This window comes from Budorcas taxicolor, chromosome 12 (assembly GCF_023091745.1).
Source record: "Budorcas taxicolor isolate Tak-1 chromosome 12, Takin1.1, whole genome shotgun sequence".
Classification (NCBI taxonomy): Eukaryota; Metazoa; Chordata; class Mammalia; order Artiodactyla; family Bovidae; genus Budorcas; species Budorcas taxicolor.
This window is the reverse complement of record NC_068921.1, coordinates 65,987,842-66,009,234: the sequence shown is the minus strand read 5'-3', so window position 1 is coordinate 66,009,234 and position 21,393 is coordinate 65,987,842. Positions and strand designations below refer to the sequence as shown.

At 38.9% G+C, this 21,393-nt stretch overlaps 1 protein-coding gene across 1 annotated transcript in view; it reads right to left on the bottom strand.

The window, feature by feature from the left end:
- The window catches only part of GPC5 (glypican 5), a gene marked incomplete at its 3' end in the record, with an annotated part of 839,344 nt that overhangs the window by 432,171 nt on the left and 385,780 nt on the right, over positions 1–21,393 (bottom strand). The window contains exon 5 of the mRNA XM_052650326.1: positions 9,781–9,906. Within this exon, the coding sequence (XP_052506286.1) occupies positions 9,781–9,906 (126 nt within the window). The remainder of the gene's footprint in view (positions 1–9,780; positions 9,907–21,393) is intronic.

Here is a 21,393-nt window from a genome sequence, read left to right as displayed (position 1 = left end):
ACATATATGTGTACTTAGTTGCTCAGTCATTTCCAACTCTTTGCAACCCTGTAGACTCTACCATGGGAATTCTCCAGGCAAGGATACTGGAGTGGGTTGCCATGCCCTTCCCCAGGGGATCTTGCCAACCCAGGGATCAGACTCAGGTCTCCCAGATTACAGGCAGATTCTTTACTGTCTGAACCACCAGAGAAGCCCATATACATATATACGTTTCACATTTAGTGTGATCATCTTGCCATGACTCAATGATTGATTTTAAAGCAAACTTCAGACATCATCTCATCTCATCCATAAATATTTCAGAGGTTATTTCAAGTGAAGGGATCAAGACCCATATCACATATTACCCCTTTTATTAAATATTGTTCAAATCCTCTCAACCAAATGAGATTTTTCCTTATTTGAAAGTTTGTCAGATTTTTTTGTGTCTCATTTATTTAACAGTATCTGTCTTGTTGGTGTTCATACTGTGAACATATTCTCTACCTGTGTTTGGAATTGAAGTCCCTGATGCAGGGACAAAGTCTTACTTACCTTTGTATCCCATTCAAAGTCAACTGCAGTATTGAAAATGGAATCTAGTTTCCTGTTGTCTACCCCTCAGTTCCAAATACATGTAAAAGGATGTCAAAATAGCACTTTTTCTGTTTCCATTTCAGCTGAGAATAAGACAATTGACGGCATTCCAAACTGAAGTGCTAGGCATAAAAACAGATGGCTTAAAACTGGTTTTCAGTCTTTCACCCTGACGTTCACCTTAATTGTATTAAAGAACTGAGGTTGAAGAGACAAAAGGAGAGAACTTTTTGAAGGAACTTGTTAGACTGCTGTGTCATCCCCATATTCATTCATGCTAAGTGAGAGAGGCCGAGGGATCCTTGTAAGTTGAAGAATTAAAAGGACTAGTAGTTGATCCATGCCTAAGAAAATGGAAGGTGGCCCATGTTTGTAGTAGAAGCTACCTACCTAACAGGAGAGTAAAGAGAAGCAACTCCACTGAATACTGGCTGTACTTCCAGCAAAAGCAGGAGACAGAAACACAAAGTTTCTATGGCCTTGAGTGGACAAGAGGGAGAAAAGACTCCCACCAGGAGACCTCAGCAGAAAGAAGCCAGAATTGACCATCAGATGGAGAAGACCAGGGAGTAGACCTTGTCCTGAACACACGGAAGCCCTAGAACATCAGTCTTAATACCTGCCAAGCTAGGAATCGTTAAGGAGAGAGGTAAAATAATCAGCCAAACGAATATTCCTTTCTCTTACCCCTTCTCTCTCACTGCTGCCGCAGTGTCCCTCCAGCTCCAAGCTGGGGGAGTCATAAACATGAGCTGGAGGACAAGAAGTCAAGGTGGGCATGTGGACCTGGAGTGGTTCACCTCCATGTAGGTACCTCCAAGACTGAAGCAAAATCTCAGAGGAATGGGGAGAAATGGCCACTTTAAGTGAAGCTCCAATGATCAAGTCGACCTAGAACCTTCTTTTGCTGAATTTAGACTTTCTATGGGCTGAATTTAATTACAGAATTTAGCAACTGCTTATGGAGCTAATGACAATTACAAATCCTTCAGACACTGATGACCAAAAAAATTCTGAGAATCATTCTAGTGACAGGGAAGAGCAGTCTTCAGAGAGGGTTTAGTGAAAGTTTCTGTTTTCATCTTTGTGTTCCAGCTCCCTAAACGTAACGATTGTGTACTTCATAGGGACAACTGACTCTTAACTCAATAAGCCAGTGAAGAAAGATTCAAAAGAAATTTCTTGGTTTGAAAAATGAGACACCATGCAATTATTGCCACCTTAATGGAGCATTTCTTAGAAAACACCAAAATGTGTATATTGACTTGAGAAGAATGGATATTTTCCTAGGCTTTAACCCTAGTTTGAAATGTCAGAACTTGAAGCAAAGTTTACAAAATGAGCATCCTCTTGCTACCTTTATCCTATCTTATTTTCTATAGAACTAAACTGTAGAATAACTATTTCAGGCACTACCATTTCAATAAAAATCATCTGCCAAGCAAGTGTACTGTAGTAAGATGTTAAGATTGTACACAGTCAAGAACTGCACATTTTACGCTCATTTAGAACCTAATACATCAATCATACTGATTCTTTGTCCATTGGCTCTAAACTGTGCATTCTACAATGAAAGGAATTTGACAGTCTCTTATATCTGGGCTTCCTGGGTGGCTCAGAGGGAAAAAAACATCTGCCTGCCAATGCAGGAGAAATAGGAGACACAGGCCTGATCCTTGAGTTAGGAAGATCCTCTGGAGAAGGAAATGGCAACCCACTTCAATATTCTTGCCTGGGAAATTCCATGGACAGCAGAGCCTGGTGGGCTACAGTCCATGGGGTTGCAAAGAGTCAGACAGACTGAGCATGCACACATGCACGTATGCACTCTATAATATATCTAAAAACACACTTTCTATTCCTGCCACAAAAGAGCAAAAATGTTTCAGTTCTTCCTATACTGAAGAAGGTAGACTCAGAATTTTGACCTTGGGTGCATCTTGACACTTTCATCCACCACTAGCCCAGGTGCCTCATCTGTGATAAAGACAATCATACCTATAAGTTTCTAAGACAGGAGCTTTCCTGAGTTCTTTAGACTGTTGTTTCATTAACATGTCTATGGGAGTGCACAGAATGACACAGGCATGATACTAAGGTTAAGTTAGGAAAAAATCAGTATCCAGAGTCAGCCATAGGTAGGAATTTTTATGATTCATTTCCTTTCTTCTCATTTTTCAGACACTCAATTTCATTTTGGAAGCAAGTATGACTCACCCAAATGTTATCACCAAGCCAAACCCCCAAGTCACCAAATCTCTTCTCACATTAAAGCATTTATCAAAGTTGTTTCCTCAGAGTTCTGTTAGCTTTAAAAATTATTGACGTGTTCAATGATACCAGTCTTAGCCTCTCAGATAATACAGAAGCTGTGTTATAAAATAAATTTCAGTAGATAAGAAGATATATGACATATAAATACAAAAAAGTATTACAGGAATTATGGTGAATTTAAAGGTTACAATAAAACACAAATGAGGGGGTTCACTTCACTAGGACTCAAAAAAAAGTAGGAAATTGTTTGGAATTAGCAGACACAAACTATTATATATAGACTGGATAAACAACAAGGTCCTACTGTAGAGCAGAAGGAGCCAAATTTAATGTTCTGTGATTAAACTATAATGGAAAAGAAAATGAAAAGAATATATATATATAAGTAAATAACTGTATAGCAGAAATTAACACAACATTGCAAATCAATTATACTTGAATAATTTTTTAAGTGAGAGTTTGGCAAAACTGTATATAGAGTTGTATGGAAAAGAGTATTTAAAATTATTCCATATTAATGGAATAGTGGAACTATCAAGGTTCATGGCAGATTGTTGTGATAGAGTAGGAGTGGGGATGCCTCATAATCACTCATTTTAAGTGACCTCCAATTCCAAACCAAGTAAGATAAGCCAAAGGTATGATAACAATGATGATTATTACAAAGGTTATGCTTCAATATCATCAACCTGATTGAATAGGGAGAAATTGCAAGGGGTAAAAAATAGAAAACAGGCTGGTGTTAAGTCATAAAGAACATATTGCCTTTGCATAAGCAACACAGGAGAAACAGCCAGTTGTTACATTAGTACAATCCTGAGACCTGAGTGGGTTTAACATGTAGTCTGTGACATTTGGAAACTAAGCTGGGGGTTTTAAAAAAGAGAACATATAACTGAATGTAGGAAAGTCAGGAAGAAATAGAAAATTTGAAGATGAAGTAGTTTTCCAGATAAATAATGGGTAAAAAGTGGGGGAAAGTGAGATTAAAAAAGTTATGGCCAGGGAAAATGTCATTTGATGGAAAGAAAACTGATAATAGATAAGTATAAAAATCTCAGATTTCCTAAGGTTTTATATTCTTTTCTGATTTTTTAAATTCAATTATAATATGTTGACATGGGGCACCTTAGCATAAGAGTTCAAAAAAAAACCCACTGTGTTAAGAAAGTAGCATTATAGAACATTAACTACAGCAAGATGAAGTAGAAATCACATGGATTATTTATTTTAATAGAATACTTAACAGCTAACTGGCTAGTTTAAGAGTTGCTACGGAAGTCATAAATTCCTGGAGATCGAAGGAGAGTTACTGGATTATCTGTCTATTAATCAAAAAGGAAAAAGAAAGCCTGGAAATTAAGCAGCTGTCTTCTGAACTTCAGTACTCAGAAAGACAAGTGCAAGTCTTCAAACAATCAATTTGCAATTACAGGGAACTCAGCACAGAGTAGGCACTGGCAGGCCTTTCAGAGAACATTTTTTGCTTCATGATGAAAAGACGGGAGACAAGAGATAGAGACTATGTGGATTTTAGTGATACATTTTCATCATTAATCAGGAACTGCTTGAGCTACGTACCTTGGTGCCTTCATAGTGTATATGGTATGTATGCACTCTTCAAAATCATTTGAACTCTTTTAGAGATTGTTTCTTAAATTAATATGCTACAGCTACTTGACATATTTCATCCTCAACCACAAAGGAATTCTACTGCTTTTGATGAGCAAAAAGATGATTTGACCCAGTTTATAGGCCTGTCATAATATTCAAACAAGCTGTATGGTTCTCCTATTCTTTAAGGCAGGACGTCTATACACGTAAATAACGTTATCAATCATCTCCTTAAAAATGCCTCCAGGAGAAGATACCTTGCCAACATAATCATTTCACTCTTATAATGAATGATAGGCTCAATCTTGGCCACAAATTTATCCTATTGATGTGTTTGGCATATTTTCTCTAGATTAAATCTGAGAGTATTACAACCCAGCCAATAAAAGCAAAATAAAAATCTCTACTATCTCCAAATGTGGTACGTGCTGTGTGCTCAGTCGTGTCTGATTCTTTGCGATCCCATGGACCGTTGCCCACCAGACTCCCCTGTCCATGGAATTCTCCAGGCAAGAATATCGGAGTGGGTTGTCATTTCCTTCTCCACCAAATGTGGTGTACATTCACTTAACATTCATTTCTTCAAAATTTGATGGCATTACTTATTTCAATCAACTTTGGGTCTCTAAAATGGATATTCTATTTGGGGATCTTAGTATTTTCACACTATACTTTGTTTTTCTCAAGGAAAAAGCAGCTAATAATTCAGGATTGTAAAACTCATCAGAACTTGACTTTACATGGAAGCCATTTTAGATAAATTCAGTGGTTCAGCATCAAAACATATCCATTAATTTTTTGAAAAATCCATATCATAAAATTACTATAAAAGTCAAAATTGGTTAGAAACAAATATAAAAATAGTGTTTTTATCTCAAAAAGGAATTATAAAAAGAAGATAATAATGGCCCATAATTCTAACATCACTGTAACATGTTTTCATTAAATATCAATAAATAAACATAATGCAAATAAAAAATAAAGCCTCCCCAGTACTCTAAGTATATTAGCAGTTTTCACATAACTGTCCATAAATATTCTATGTGGAACCAATATTAGTATTTTTATTTATTCAAATCTTCTGGTAAAATACTTAATATTCAACTTTTAACTATCTTTAATAGTTATTTGAACTTATTCTGCTTTAGCAAATATAAACATGAATCATTTTTGACTGCCACATAATATTCAATGGTCAATATACCATGTTAACCAGATATGATGGATATTTATATTTTAGCACAGACTTTGCATTGAAAAAAATTCCTGATCTAAATTTATACCAAAAACTAGCAGAGCTATGAATAAAATTACAATTTAAGGTACAGATAAGAGTTTTCTCAAGATCGAGCAGAAAAGAGACACCACAAAATCAGCTTACTCTAAAGCATTAGGAAGAAAATTTTGGGGAGAATTCAATGAGATGATTCCTATGAAACCTTAGTTGAGTGCTGGAAAACAATCAGGCTCGAAAAATGTTCATTTGGGAAGCAGCCTAGAGAGGTGGTAGGGAGCTAGTGTGAGAGGCTCATCAGCTGGCCTGGTGAGGCAAGGAGTAGATTGGTGACCCATGAGGTAGGGAAAAGAGGAAAAACATAAAGGGGAAAAACATCCTGAGGGAAGGGAAAATGTCAGCTAAGGTGATGAGGTAGAAGGGCTATATGAGGGAAAATTAAGTGAAGTGAAAGGTGTTCACAAGAAAGTGGAGTCACACAGGGCTCTTGGAAGCAACTGACAAACAGGGAGCCTGGGTAGTATGGAAAAGAAAGACAGGAGATACAAGCCACTGAGAATAACGAGAATTGCTCACTTTCTTTACCAGAAATGTGGATCCTTCCCATGGAGAGTTCTTGCTAAAGACAAGCTTTCTTTATTCATAAACCATGAATGAGGTCTTAAAATATATATCATGTAGAAGAAAATATATATTTTTAAATTTATTTTTTTATTGAAGGATAATTGCTTTACAGAATTTTGTTGTTTTCTGTCAAACCTCAACATGAATCAGTCATAGGTATACATATATCCCCTCCCTCCTGAACACCCCCCACCATCTCCCTTCCCACCACTCCAGGTTGACACAGAGCCCCAGTTTGAGTTTCCTGAGCCATACAGCAAATTCCCATTGGCTGTCTGTTTTACATATGGTAATGTAAGTTTCCATGTTACTCTTTCCATGCATCTCACCCTCTCCTTCCCTCTCCCCGTGTCTGCAAGTCTATTCTCCATGATTGTTTCTCTATTGTTGCCCTGTAAGTAAATTTTTCAGTACCATTTTTCTAGATTCTGTATATATGTGTTAGAATATGATATTTATCTTTCTCTTTCTGACTTACTTCACTCTGTATAATAGGTTCTAGGTTCATCCACCTCATTAGAACTGACTCAAAGGCATTCCTTTTTATGGCTGAGTAATATTCCATTGTATATATGTACCACCACTTCTTTATCCATTCATTTGTCAATGGACATGGCTGCTTCCATGTTCTAGCCATTGTAAATAGTTTTGCAAAGAACAATGGGATACCTGTGTTTTTTTCAATTTTGGTTTCCTCAGAGTATATGCCTAGGAGTGGGATTGCTGGGTTATATGGTGGTTTTATTCCTAGTTCTTTAAGGAATCTCCATACCATCTTCCATAGTGTCTGAATCAATTTACATTCCCACCAACAGTGCAAGAATGTTCCCTTTTTTCCACACCCTCCCTAGCATTTATTGTTTGTAGACTTTTTGATGATGGCCATTCTGACTAGTGTGAGGTGATATCTCATTGTAGTTTTGATCTGCATTTCTCTAATAATGAGCAATGTTGAGCATCTTTTCATGTGCTTGTTAGCCATCTGTATGTCTTCTTTGGAGAAATGTAGGTTTATCTTTGAGTTAAAAATACTATCCCTCTGGAAAGTTTTCCGAAACGATTGATTTCTCCAGCAGTATTTCCTATTATACAACCCCCTGACCAAAAAATCGAGAGGAGTGGGACAAATTGAAACTACGGCTCTTGCAGCTCTAGAATCAAATGTATAATATAATGTAATGTTTTATATTAAATATATGCATATTCTGAACTAAATCATTCATTAATCACTATGAAATTCTCTTAAGCCCTTGTAGAAAAATTGTTAATACACAAAAATGTTCAATTCTGGTTTGAACAATGGGAAAAGAGAAAGTATAAGTCAAAGTAGAATTTAATTACTAGATCTAAGTGGCAGAAATCTTATTAACATGAATACTGCAAGAACTCAAAATGCTATGCATGCTATGACTACTCTCAGTAAAGGCAAGAAAGATATATTTAAGAACACATTTCAACATCCAAGGAGCATAATGAGAAAAGAGCACTAGCCATGTCAGCCAAATATTTTATTTAAATTTAATTATAGTTCCTACCTTCAGTAATTATTTTCTGTGAAATCAAAGATTTCTTATGAGATATTTGAATATAAACTATAAGTAATCATTTTACCATGCTAAGTCACTTCAGTCATTTCCGACTCTGTGTGACCCCATAGACGGCAGCCCACCAGGTTCCCCCGTCCCTGGCATTTTCCAGGCAAGAAAACTGGAGTGGATTGCCATTTCCTTCTCCAATGCATGAAAGTGAAAAGTGAAAGTGAAGTCGCTCAGCCGTGTCTGACTCTTAGCGACCCCATGGACTGCAGCCTACCAGGCTTCTCCGTCCATGTGATTTTCCAGGCAAGAGTACTGGAGTGGGGTGCCATTGCCTTCTCCTCATTTTACCATATCAGGAATGTAACCTTTAACTATAATGAATATGATCACCCAGAAATAGTTTTTACTACATGAATTTATACTAACATTAATTATAGTATATGTTTATCATAGCAAATTGAATTTGCTAAATGACATTTTAAATGAACTCATCACTTTTGTGGTAACTAAACTACCTACCCTTATATGGAGTAGGCGTGTTTATAAATCAGAAAATTTAACACCCTATTTTTTGGCAGATTTCTCAATATAAAATACACTAAAACATTAAAATCTGAACACAGCACAGGCCTACATTCTATGATAATCACTAGCACTAGAAACGGAGAAGGTGATGGCATCCCACTCCAGTACTCTTGCCTGGAAAATCCCATGGATGAAGGAGCCTGGTAGGCTGTGGTCCATGGGGTCGCTGGGAGTCGGACACGACTGAGCAACTTCCCTTTCACTTTTCACTTTCATGCATTGGAGAAGGAAATGGCAACCCACTCCAGTGTTCTTGCCTGGAGAATCCCAGGGATGGGGGAGCCTGATGGGCTGCCGTCTATGGGGTCACACAGAGTCAGACACGACTGAAGTGACTTAGCAGCACTAGAAAATCAACTAACTTCCTGCCAATTACTTCGACCAACACTATGGTTTTAGAGAGAAAATAGGACTTTCTCAAGCTTAAGAAATTACTTGAGAGCACAACCAGTTATGGGAAGCGAAGGAAAATAAACTCAAAAAAATTCTAGACAGTGAGAAAAAAAAGGTAAAAAAACATTCACCCCTGAGCTTGAGAACAATTGACAGTATATAAATAAACAATGCCTCCAACAGACATACATAAAAGTCCCAGCTCTCTCTGTCACTCTCTCTCTCTCCCCACCCCACTTTCTCACATACACTCACAGAGACAACTGTAGGGAGGACATACGAACACTGTGCTGTGTGCTAAGTTTCTTCAACCACGTCCAACTCTGCAACTCCATGGACTGTAGCCCACCAGGCTCCTCTGTCCATGGGGATTCTCCAGGCAAGAATACTGGAGGGGGTTGCCATGCCCTCCTTCAGGGGATCTTTCTGACCCAGAGATCAAATCCCACATCTGTTATGTGTACTGCATTGGCAGGCAGGTTCTTTAGCAACAGTACCACCTGTGAAACCCATATTGACACTGTGGTGACATAAACACAGAGATCAACAAATCTTTGCCCAGGTATTCACATTTCACTAAATGTCCTCACTTTCTAAATAGTCAGAAAATTAAAGTAAAAAAAAAAAAAAAGATATTTGAGAAATAAGACAGATTGGCTAGATGTTAAATAATACCTAATAGAAAAAGTGAGACTGTTCAGTAAGCCATAGGTGGATACCAAAGACAAGAGAACTTTTAGAACACCACATAATGCTATCCACATTTCTAAAATGTCCAAAAAAATCAAATTATTCTTGGACAAACAAAAGAGAAGGAATTAATGTATCCTCTGACCTGTGGGGCAAAGTTAAAACTGAAGTAACGTATTAAAGAACAGGGGGGAAAAGAAAGGATGAAAGTGGCTACTAGGTTTTCATAAATCACTATACATAAAATACCTTTTTACTATGTCTTCTCCATTCCAGCATGGTAGTCCGTCAGCAGCATCTAATTCATTAGCACAAAGTTGATCAGCCAGGCCCCCATAGAATGTTCTGTACAGTCGAAGGCTGTTGATAAATTCTCTGAATGGAAAAACAAAGAGATAAGTTAAACCCCAAAGTTCATAAGAAATGCCAATATAAATGGCATAATGTTATGCATAATGTTTAGAAGGCAGCTCTTACAATTCTCTGCTTTTTTTTTAATACTTCTCTAACAATAGAGACACAAAATACATCTTTTTAAAAATGTATTCAACTTTATTCTCTTAAATAAAAGTTTTCACTGGGTATAAATTTTATATACATATAGGTCCAAGAAATTGTGAATAGTACATACACACACACAAACACATATCACTTTATTTAGCTTCCCTAAAAGCCCTCACTAGCTGCTGGTATTTAAACCAGTAGTTACCAGTAGTTAGTGATACTGAGTGAGTGAGTGAGTGAAGTCGCTTAGTTGTGTCCGACTCTTTGTGACCCCATGAACTGTAACCCACCAGGCTCCTCCATCCATGGGATTTTCCAGGCAAGAATACTGGAGTGGGTTGCCATTTCCTTCTGCAGGAGATCTTCCCGACCCAGGGATTGAACCCAGGTCTCCCGCATTGTAGGCAGACGCTTTACTGTCTGAGCCACCAGGGAAGTCCAGTTAGTGATACTACTTTCTTTTCCATATAGAAATGTCAGAGGCTTACAATGAGCTGACTGACTGCTTACTGATTAAAAGTTTAGTAGGCTTGGGTGATTCTCCCATCTGGGTCTTCTCTTTGGTGTCTAAGAAAAAAAGCAATACATCTTCACTAAATATGAGAGAACTCAGGTATGTGACACACTTCAGTAGCATGAAAATAAAAGTGATTGGAGTGAGTAATGTATAATACATTTGCTAAGTTATTTCCCCCCTCATACTGCTTCCCTTTTCAGTATAAATTGTGGAAAGAGGAAATTCAACAAAACGGCAGTTTTTCAATTCAGAAATCCAAGACTTTGGAGTTTTAAAGCCAACACTTGGAGGTCTCAAAACCTTGAGTTCTAGCATTTCAAAAGACCAAGTCTTAAAGACTTTAGTTTTGAACTTTTTTACATACATAACTGTTTTGGGGGAAAAAAGAAAACTCACTAGTCTGATCCAGATGAAATGTCCCCTGGACCAAAAGGCAGGGACAGGAGATGGAAATGTTGGAAGGGCAGTAAACTTCAGAAATTTGTAAGATGAGTGATTAAATTACTGCAATTATGAAACCACATTCCCCATTGATACTTTTGAAAGAATTTCTTTGAATGTGAAATTAAACAGCAGGGGTGGTTATAAACTATAGCTGGAATAATCAAATTTTTAAAAATTAAATCTAATTTTGAAAGCACTAAGCCTCAAGTTTCAACTTGTAATTTTTTCTCACTGGTATTTCAAGAACTAGTGATATAAAACTGCTGGAGTTGTAAAAAACCACCACTCTGTTGGAAGGATAAACACAGCTTTCAAATATGTAAGATTTGCAATCATAGAAAAAATCAGACGTTCCCATGGCAAGTGTCTGGTGAGTATTTAATCAATCTTTTCAGACCCTGGTTCAATTTCTGGGTCAGGAAGATCCGCAGTGATTTTGGAGCCCAAGAAAATAAAGTCTGTCACTGTTTCCATTGTTTCCCCATCTATTTGCCATGAAGTGAAGGACCAGAAGCCATGATCTTTGTTTTTTGAATGTTGAGTTTTAAACCAGCTTTTTCACTCTCCTCTTTCACTTTCATCAAGAAGCTCTTTAGTTCCTCTTCACTTTCTGCCTACCTACTCCAGTATTCTTGGGCTTCCATTGTGGCTCAGCTGGTAAAGAATCCACCTGGAATGCAGGACACCTGGGTTCAATCCTTAGGTTGGGAAGATCCCCTGGAGAAGAGAAAGGCTACCCACTCCAGTATTCTGGCCTGGAGAATTCTATGTACTGTATAATCATGGTGTCACAGAGTCGGATACAGCTGAGTGACTTTCACTTTCACTTTACCTTAGCAAAGCTTGACCAGACAAGTAATAATAAAACTGTCACAGGAAGCACAAATTTCTAGCTCATGCTCAAAGAAAAAAAGATGCTCTATCTTCTCACTAACACAATTAAATGATTGTCTATATTTTATCGATTTCCTCTACTAGAAAATAAGTCTCTCCTTGATGGCTATGTTCCACTAATTATAATGCATGAACAAACATCAATTCTCATGCTGCAGCTACCAAAATATAATTGATGAAATTGACTGGTTCTTTCTCACAGAGTGGGGTTTAATGAATGAGAAGATGTGTGACTCCATTCCTGATTTCTTTCCAACATAAATGACCACCTGTTTGGAATCAAAGAATCTTCTGGAAATAAAGAGGCCTGGCACAAATGGCTGCAGATGTTGTTGCTATTCAGTCGCTCAGTCATGTCTCTTTGTGACCCCATGGACTGTGGCATGCCAGGCTTCCCTGTCCTTTATTATCTCCTGGAGTTTGCTCAAACTCATGTCCATTGAGTCACGATGCCATCCTACAATCTCAACCTCTGTTGTCCCCATCTCCTCTTGTCCTCAATCTTTCCCAGTATCAGGGTCTTTTCCCATGAGTTGGTAGATGTGGAGACTTTCAAACTGATCATGAATAGATATTTTTATGGCCCCTAAAACTCCAACTTCAATCTTGGTAAATGGTGTCCTTCTTTCATTTCTTCTTTCACACATGATATATCGTAGTAGGGAAACTTTACATCTTTATTTTCCAGCCTCCTTTCCAATGCTTCTGTCATTGCCTTAGCTTAAGTCTTAATCTTTTCACTGGAATCACTACACTTGGAGGACATACCTCCCATTTGTTCTGTAACAATCATCTCCCATCCTCCATGAGATTCATCTATAGAAATTCAAATCTGGTAGTCCACAGACTATGCCATTCATTTGTGTAAAGTCATCTATGCCTCTCTATTCTCTACAGCATGAAATCTAGTCTTCTTAGAAAGGTATATAAGACACTCTCTCAATTTCAGCAACCCAATCCACAGTTTAGGGTTCCACAAAAGTGTGATGCTTATTATTCTCCAAACATACCTCTATGCCTTTGCCCTCATTCTCTCTGAAAGGATCATCTCTTAGAAGACTTCCACTCATTCCATAAACCATCACCTATCAATTATTTGTCACAAAATACTACACACTATGGCGTACCAAGCTCTGTGTTGGTGCCAGGGGTCCACAGCTAAATAAAATAGCTCAGCCTTCTAAGATTATATATCCTGATAAAAATCCACAATAATAATACAGTGTTAGTAAATAGTGTCATATTTGAGGACAGAGAAGGAATCAGGAAACATAAAGATAACATTTCCATGTTTCATGAAAAAAAAGAAGAGGCAAACAACAAGGATCAGGATGAGCAGGGGTAAAAAGGAAAGAGATCACTGTGTGTTCAGAGTCATATGCAGTTAGTTTAGCTAGTGAGGAGTGTGTTCATGGGAATTATAGTTCAAAGGAGAAGGAGGCAAGATTATAATTAGCCATCTTGATCATCATAAGATGTTTCAGTTTTATTAACAAGGTAGTGAGAGCCATTAAAAGTTCCCCAGCCAGCAAGTGAAAGCCATCAATGTCACTGCAGTAATGTGAAAACAGATAGAAATGCAGTGAGGTCACTTAGGGGCCTATGTTGCACTATTGTTGTTCAGTTGCTAAGTTGTGTCTGACTGTTTGAGAGCTCACGGACTATAGCACGCTAGGCTCTTCTATCCTCTGCTATCTCGGGGAATTTGCTCAAATTCAAATCCATTGAGTTGAATCTATCCATATCATCCTCTGCCACCCCCTTCTTCTTTTGCCTTCAGTCTTTCCCAGCACCAGGGCCTATAACTAAGGGGACTATAACCAAGTTGAAAGGGAGAAGTACGAGAATTGGGAGAGAAAAAAAAAAAAAAAACACTTGCCAGTCAACATCAGAAAAAACATTAGGAACCTAGAATTCACAGGTAAAATAAAGACGTTAAGATAACTTTTAACTGTCTTCCATCAGGTGACTGATGAAAAGACTGTATTCTTTCCTGAGGTAAGAAATAAAGGAAACGTATGGAGGGATAAATTGGAAGATTTGGATTGACATATACACACTACTATAAATAAAATAGATAATAAGATCCTACTCTATAGCACAGGGAACTCTACTCAATACTCTGTAATGGCCTATATGAGAAAAGAATCTAAAAAAGAGTGGATGCATATGTATGTTTAACTGACTCACTTCTCTGTACAGCAGAAACTAACACAACATTGTAAATCAGCCATTAAAAAAAAGTTTAAATTTAAAAAAAGAAATAAAGGAAAGGAAACATCACCTTCTCAGTGTCCCCCACTATATTAATAGTTGCCCTTATTTTGCTCAAGATTTTCATCTTCCCATGGCACATATAACTTTCTATTTGAGCATATAATATACTTATTTGCAATGTTTTATTATTTCTTATCTGTCTTCCATACTCCAATAAAAAATTGAAGTAGGCAGGGATTACTGCTTTGCTTTGTTCACCAATGTAGCAATGGTAAAGGATACAGTACACTCAATGAGTAGTGACCAAATCAATGAATGAGGGAAAACTAATTAATAATTCATTCCATTCTGGACATATTCAGTTCAATATTTTTTAAATCTCCAGAGAAAGTAATCAAGTAGAAGCCTATTTTACAAACTGAACATTTATAACATCATCTGGGGATTTGGCCAAAATGTAGATTTGGATTCAACAGTTTGGGAGGGGGCAAGTTCCAAGATTCTACATTTCAAAAAGGCATTGGATGATATAAGAACCATGAATACCATGGAAGTTTGCTGTTGGATATGTGGGCCAAAATTGGTGGACTGGACGTGTGATGCCAGATTCACCATGTACAGAGGTGGTAAATGAAGTCATGAACATGAATAATATCACTCAGGCAAATAATACATAGTCAGAAGAAGCCAAAGGGACTCAAAAGTAGGAGCAAAAGAAAAAAAAAAAACTTCAATGCTAAGAGTTATGAAAGCTAAAGAATGAAAAAATTTTAATTTAGAGAGATTCTCTTCAGTATAAAATGACATTATGAAAAACAGATTAAAATACTAAAAATGTCCTCTGTATGTGGTGACCATAATTGTTTTAGACTGAATCGTGTCCTTTGCCAAAATTTATATCTTGAAGCCTTAAACCCCAATATGACTGTATATGGAGACAGGACATTTAAAGTAGTAATTAAACTTACCTAAGATACATAAGATGAGTGTGTCTTAATCCACCGACCAGTGTTCTAATCAGAAAGAGACACTACAGGTACATGAATTCAGAGGAAAGGGCATGGGAGGACACAGCAAGAAGGTGGCAATTTGCAAACTGAGGAGAGAAGTCTCAGAAGAAACCACACCTGTCAACACCTTGATCTTAGGCTTCTAGCCTCCAGACCTGTCAGAAAATCCATTTCTGTCATTTAATCCAGCCAGCCTGTGTTCTTTCGTTATAGTTGTCTTAACAAACTAATAGAATAGTTAAAGCATTTGATAAAGAATAATAGACTTCACATTTGCTGTATGATGAGCATGAAAAAAAAGATGAGAAACTGGAATTGAGGAGTCCCAAAAAAGGAAAATCGATTTTTCTCTGGATTCATGCTTATTTGAATATGAAAATGGTTTTAGCACATTTGTGTGTGAAAGTTCAGTTCAGTTCAGTCACTCAGTCATGTCCGACTCTTTGTGACCCCATGAATCACAGCACACCAGGCCTCCCTGTCCATCACCAACTCCTGGAGTTCACTCAGACTCACGTCCATCGAGTCTGTGATGCCATCCAGACATCTCATCCTCTGTCATTCCCTTCTCCTCCTGCCCCCAATCCCTCCTAGCATCAGAGTCTTTTCCAATGAGTCAACTCTTTACATGAGGTAGCCAAAGTACTGGAGTTTCAGCTTTAGCATCACTCCTTCCAAAGAAATCCCAGGGCTGATCTCCTTTAGAATGCACTGGTTGGATCTCCTTGCAGTCCAAGGGACTCTCAAGAGTCTTCTCCAACACCACAGTTCAAAAGCATCAATTCTTCAGCACTCAGCTTTCTTCACAGTCCAACTTTCACATCCATACATGACCACAGGAAAAACCATAGCCTTGACTAGATGGACCTTTGTTGGCAAAGTAATGTCTCTGCTTTTGAATATGCTATCTAGGTTGGTCATAACGTTCCTTCCAAGGACTAAGCGTCTTTTAATTTCATGGCTGCAGTCACCATCTGCAGTGATTTTGGAGCCCAGAAAAGTAAAGTCTGACACTGTTTCCACTGTTTCCACTGTTTCCACTGTTTCCCCATCCATTTCCCATGAAATGATGGGACCAGATGCCATGATCTTTGTTTTCTGAATGTTGAGCTCTAAGCCAACTTTTTCACTCTCCTCTTTCACTTTCATCAAGAGGCTTTTTAGTTCCTCTTCACTTTCTGCCATAAGAGTGGTGTCATCTGCATATCTGAGGTGATTGATATTTCTCCCGGCAATCTTGATTCCAGCTTGTGCTTCTTCCATCCCAGAATTTCTCATGATGTACTCTGCATGTAATTTAAATAAGCAGGGTGACAATATACAGCCTTGACGTACTCCTTTTCCTATTTGGAACCAGTCTATTGTTCCATGTCCAGTTCTAACTGTTGCTTCCTGACCTGCATATAGGTTTCTGGAACTCTCATGCTTTTTCCATGATCCAGCGGATGTTGGCAATTTGATCTCTGGTTCCTCTGCCTTTTCTAAAACCAGCTGTTCTGAACATCTGGAAGTTCATGGTTCACATATTGTGTAAGCCTGGCTTGGAGAATTTTGAGCATTACTTTACTAGTGTGTGAGATGAATGCAATTGTGTGGTAGTTTGAGCATTCTTTGACACTGCCTTTCTTTGGGATTGGAATGAAAACTGACCTTTTCCAGTCCTTTTGTGTGTAAAAGGGAAGAAGATAAATTATGTGATCATTCATTTGTTCCAATTCTCTACCTTCTGGGCACCAAGGTTCTTTGGGGGTAGCTTTGGGTATCTGACTTCCAGACATATACACAGAAGCGGTGTTTTTCCCTCCTGGCTTAAGCTTTGTGGACCAATGTGGCTTTGCCAGTTTCTGTTTCCCTTTCCTCTGATGACAGGCAATGCTTCAGATGGCAGCTGCTCTGCCATTCTGATGCTTAAAGCCAGGGCAAACACTCTTAGGCATTGCTCCTGCTGATCTGAAGTGGGCATATATGTATGTATGTGTGTGTGCTCCATTGTGTCTGACTCTTTGAGACCTTATATACGATAGCCTGTCAGGCTCCTCTATCCTTGGAATTCTCTGGGTAAGATTACTGAAGTGAGTCTCTACTTCCTCCTCAGGGGATCTGACCCAGGGATCAAACCCATTTCTCCTGTATCTCCTGCATTGAGGGAACCCAAAGGTTCAGAACAAAAACAATTTTTTTACTTCTAAACCCAATGATGGGCTTCTTCCCAGAATGGCCTTCCCTCCTATTTCATTCCCCCAAACATCTACCCATCCTTCTGCTGCTAGGTCATTTCAGTCGTATCCAACTCTGCGCGACCCCATAGACGGCAGTCCACCAGGCTTCCCCATCCCTGGGATTCTCCAGGCAAGAACACTGGAGTGGGTGGTCATTTCCTTCTCCATCCTTCAGGATCCAGCTAATTCTCATCTCCTCTCTAAATCCTGGCCTAACCAGACTTTGAAGCTTTTATTGGTCCAGAGTGTTTCTCATGCCACAATTGGCATCTGTTCTATACCCCTGGTTATCTGGTATTACAATTCCTCTGCCTGCCTGCCTCTCTGATTAAAGGGTGTGTTCTCTAAAGACAAGAGCCATGTCTGCTTTATATCCCGAGGGTTTAGACTCCAGTTTGGTACCCCACAGGCAACCAACAAATTCTTGTTAAATTGGCCCAGATGCACTGTTAGTTTTTAACAACTTCCAGAATTAGTAGTTTCCATACTAAATACATTTTAAAAATATGATAATGATAGGGCTTCCCTGGTGGCTCATTGGTAAAGAATCTGCCTGCCAATGCAGGAGACAGGGGTTCCCTGGTCTGGGAAGATCCAACATACTGTGTAACTCCACAACTATTGAGCCTGTGCTCTAAAGCCCGGGAGCTACAACTACTGAGCCTCAAGCTGTGGCTGCTGAAGCCCTCGCACCCTGAGCCCATGCTCAGGAACAAGAGAGGCCACTGCAATGAGAACCTGAGCATTGCAACTAGAGGGTAGCCCCCGCTCACCCAGCTAGAGAAAAGCCCAGGCAACAACAGAGACCCAGCGCAGTCAAATATAATTAAAAGTCCTTAGGGAGCATGGCTGACGGGGAAAATGTGAATTAGGAGATCTGCTCCAAGATTGTGGAGAAAGATCAAAAGGACCTTTCTAGTGTGTGGAATTAGAAATTGGCAGAAATCCAGAAGGCAGGGCTACAAACTTTCCCAGATTCTTCCAAACAGGTTCAAGACAGAGTTTCCCTCGATATGTTTTTGTGTTAATCACTCAGTCATTTTAGGCTCTTTGGGACCCCATGAATGGTAGCCCACCAGGCCCCTCTGTCTATAGCATTTCCCAGGCAAGAATACTGGAGTGGGTTGCCATTCCCTTCTCCAGGGCTCCCTCTATATACACATATACATATATAATGCGTGATGCCAAAATTAACATATAGGGATACATTAATATTTAATCACACTGCTGTGTAAGATACCCATCAAAATTAATACATTATAGATATGCTATATTATAAAAACAAGTGTTAGAAAAAGACTTAGAGACTATTTGATCCAGTAGTGTCCTGCCCTAAATGCACTTTATCATCACCAAGGAAGTACAAACTACACCTCAATTTCTCCCTCAGACATTCAGATTTTGTGTTTGGGATAGGACCCTGGCATCTGGGTTTGTCTAAAAGCTTTCTACAGGATCCTAATGTGTAGTCTCTTACTTTATAACTAAGGAAATTGAAAACCAAAGAAGTGAAAGGACTTATGAAAAGTGATGAAATTAGTTATTTGCTAAGCTAGTTATTTTAGTTCAGTTCAGTTCAGTCACTCAGTCATGTTCCACTCTTTGCATCCCTATGAACCCTGGCAACACGCCAGGCCTCCCTGTCCATCACCAACGCCCAGAGTCCACCTAAACCCATGTCCATTGAGTCAGTGATGCCATCCAAACATCTCATCCTCTGTAGTCCCCTTCTGCTCCTGCCCTCAGTCTTTCCCAGCATCAGGATCTTTACAAATGAGTCAGCTCTTCTCATCAGGTGGCCAAAGTACTGGAGTGTCAGCTTCAACATCAGTCCTTCCAATGAACACCCAGGATTGATCTCCTTTAGAATGCACTGGTTGGATCTCCTTGCAGTCCAAGGGACTCTAAAGAGTCTTCTCCAACACCACAGTTCAAAAGCATCAGTTCTTCGATGCTCACCTTTCTTTACAGTCCAACTCACACATCCATACATGACCACTGGAGAAACCACAGCCTTGAACTAGACAGACCTTTGCTGGCAAAGTAATGTCTCTGCTTTTGAATATGCTGTCTAGGTTGGGCATAACTTTCCTTCCAAGGAGTAAGCATCTTTTAATTTCATGGCTGCAGTCACCATCTGCAGTGATTTTGGAGCCCCAAAAATAAAGTCTGACACTGTTTCCACTGTTTCCCCATCTATTTGCCATGAAGTAATGGGACCAGGTGTCATGATCTTCATTTTCTGAATGTTCAGCTTTAAGCCAACTTTTTCACTCTCCTCTTTCACTTTCGTCAAGAGGCTCTTTAGTTCTTCTTCACTTTCTGCCATAAGGGTGGTGTCATCTGCGTATCTGAGGTGATTGATATTTCTCCCAGCAATCTTGATTCCAGCTTGTGCTTCTTCCAGCCCAGCATTTCTCATGATGTACTCTGCATGTAAGTTCAATAAGCAGGGTGACAATATACAGCCTTGACACACTCCTTTTCCTATTTGGAATTAGTCTGTTGCTCCAAGTCCAGTTCTAACTGTTGCTTCCTGACCTGCATATAGGTTTCTCAAGAGGAAGGTCAGGTGGTCTGGTATGCCCATCTCTTTCAGAATTTTTCACAGTTTGTTGTGATCCACACAGTCAAAGGCTTTGGCATAGTCAATAAAGCAGAAGAGATGTTTTTCTGGAACTCTCTTGCTTTTTTCATGATCCAGCGCATGTTGGCAATTTGATCTCTGGTTCCTCTGCCTTTTCTAAGTCCAGCTTGAACATCTGGAATTTCATGGTTCATGTATTGCTGAAGCCTGGCTTGGAGAATTTTGAGCATTACTTTACCAGCATGTGAGATGAGTGCAATTGTGCGGTAGTTTGAGCATTCTTTGGCATTGCCTTTCTTTGGGATTGGAATGAAAACTGACCTTTTCCAGTCCTGTGGCCACTGCTGAGTTTTCCACATTTGCTGGCATATTGAGTGCAGCACTTTCACAGCATCATCTTTCAGGATTTGAAATAGCTCAACTTGAATTCCACTTCCTCCACTAGCTTTGTTCGTAGTGGTGCTTCCTAAGGCCCACTTGACTTCACATTCCAGGATGTCTGGCTCTAGGTGAGTGATCACACCATTGTGATTTTCTGGGTCATGAAGATCTTTTTTGTACAGTTCTTTTGTGTATTCTTGCCAACTCTTCTTAATATCTTCTGCTTTTGTTAGGTCCCTACCATTTCTGTCCTTTATTGAGTCAGGCATTTAGTCAACACAGACCTCAAGACTATTTTCATTAATTAATTAATAAAAATGCCATCACTTTGCAACGTAGGGCAGATATGGGATGTTTGACAAATCAAAGTTGAATGACTTTGGAGAGAAGAATATTTCCCTCTATTTTTAAAATTTTACAGAAGCCATCTTGCTTTTTACAGAGCACACTTTAGTTGTAGACTGGTAGACTAGAAAATAGATACATCACTTCTTCCTGCCAAAATCTGGATTTAGAAAGCAACATATTTACACAGGATTTATCTATATCTCTTTACCGATTTGAAATATATAGTAGGTTGTGGAGTAAATTCTGATCACTAACTAATGAACAGCTTTGCACACTGTGCTAGCACAGGAAAGAGGGAAAAAGCTGGAGCACAACTGTTCCTTCATCGCTTCCAGCCTTGTTTGCCCTGAGCTGACTGGAGGCAACAGGAACATGGGCCAGCATAGTTAGCACCTCCTTGCTTCCCATGCCCTAGAGGCCAATAGTGCCAGAAAGGTCTCCTGATCCATCACATGGGGAAAAAAAATATGAAAGGAAATGCAATTCACCCTGAAGTTGTCATGTCTAGTTTGGTTGACACAGGGATGTCAAGATACTACTCTAAAACTTTTAAGTGACAAACTAAGTGATACTTCCAACTGTCTTTACCATCATCATTCAACTTTAATCATTTTTGAGCCACAAGGGAAGTCCAAGAATATTGGAGTGGGTAGCTTTTCCCTTCTCCAGAGGATCTTCCTGACCCAGGTTTCAAGCTGGGGTCTCCTGCATTGCAGGTGGATTCTTTACCAACTAAGCTGT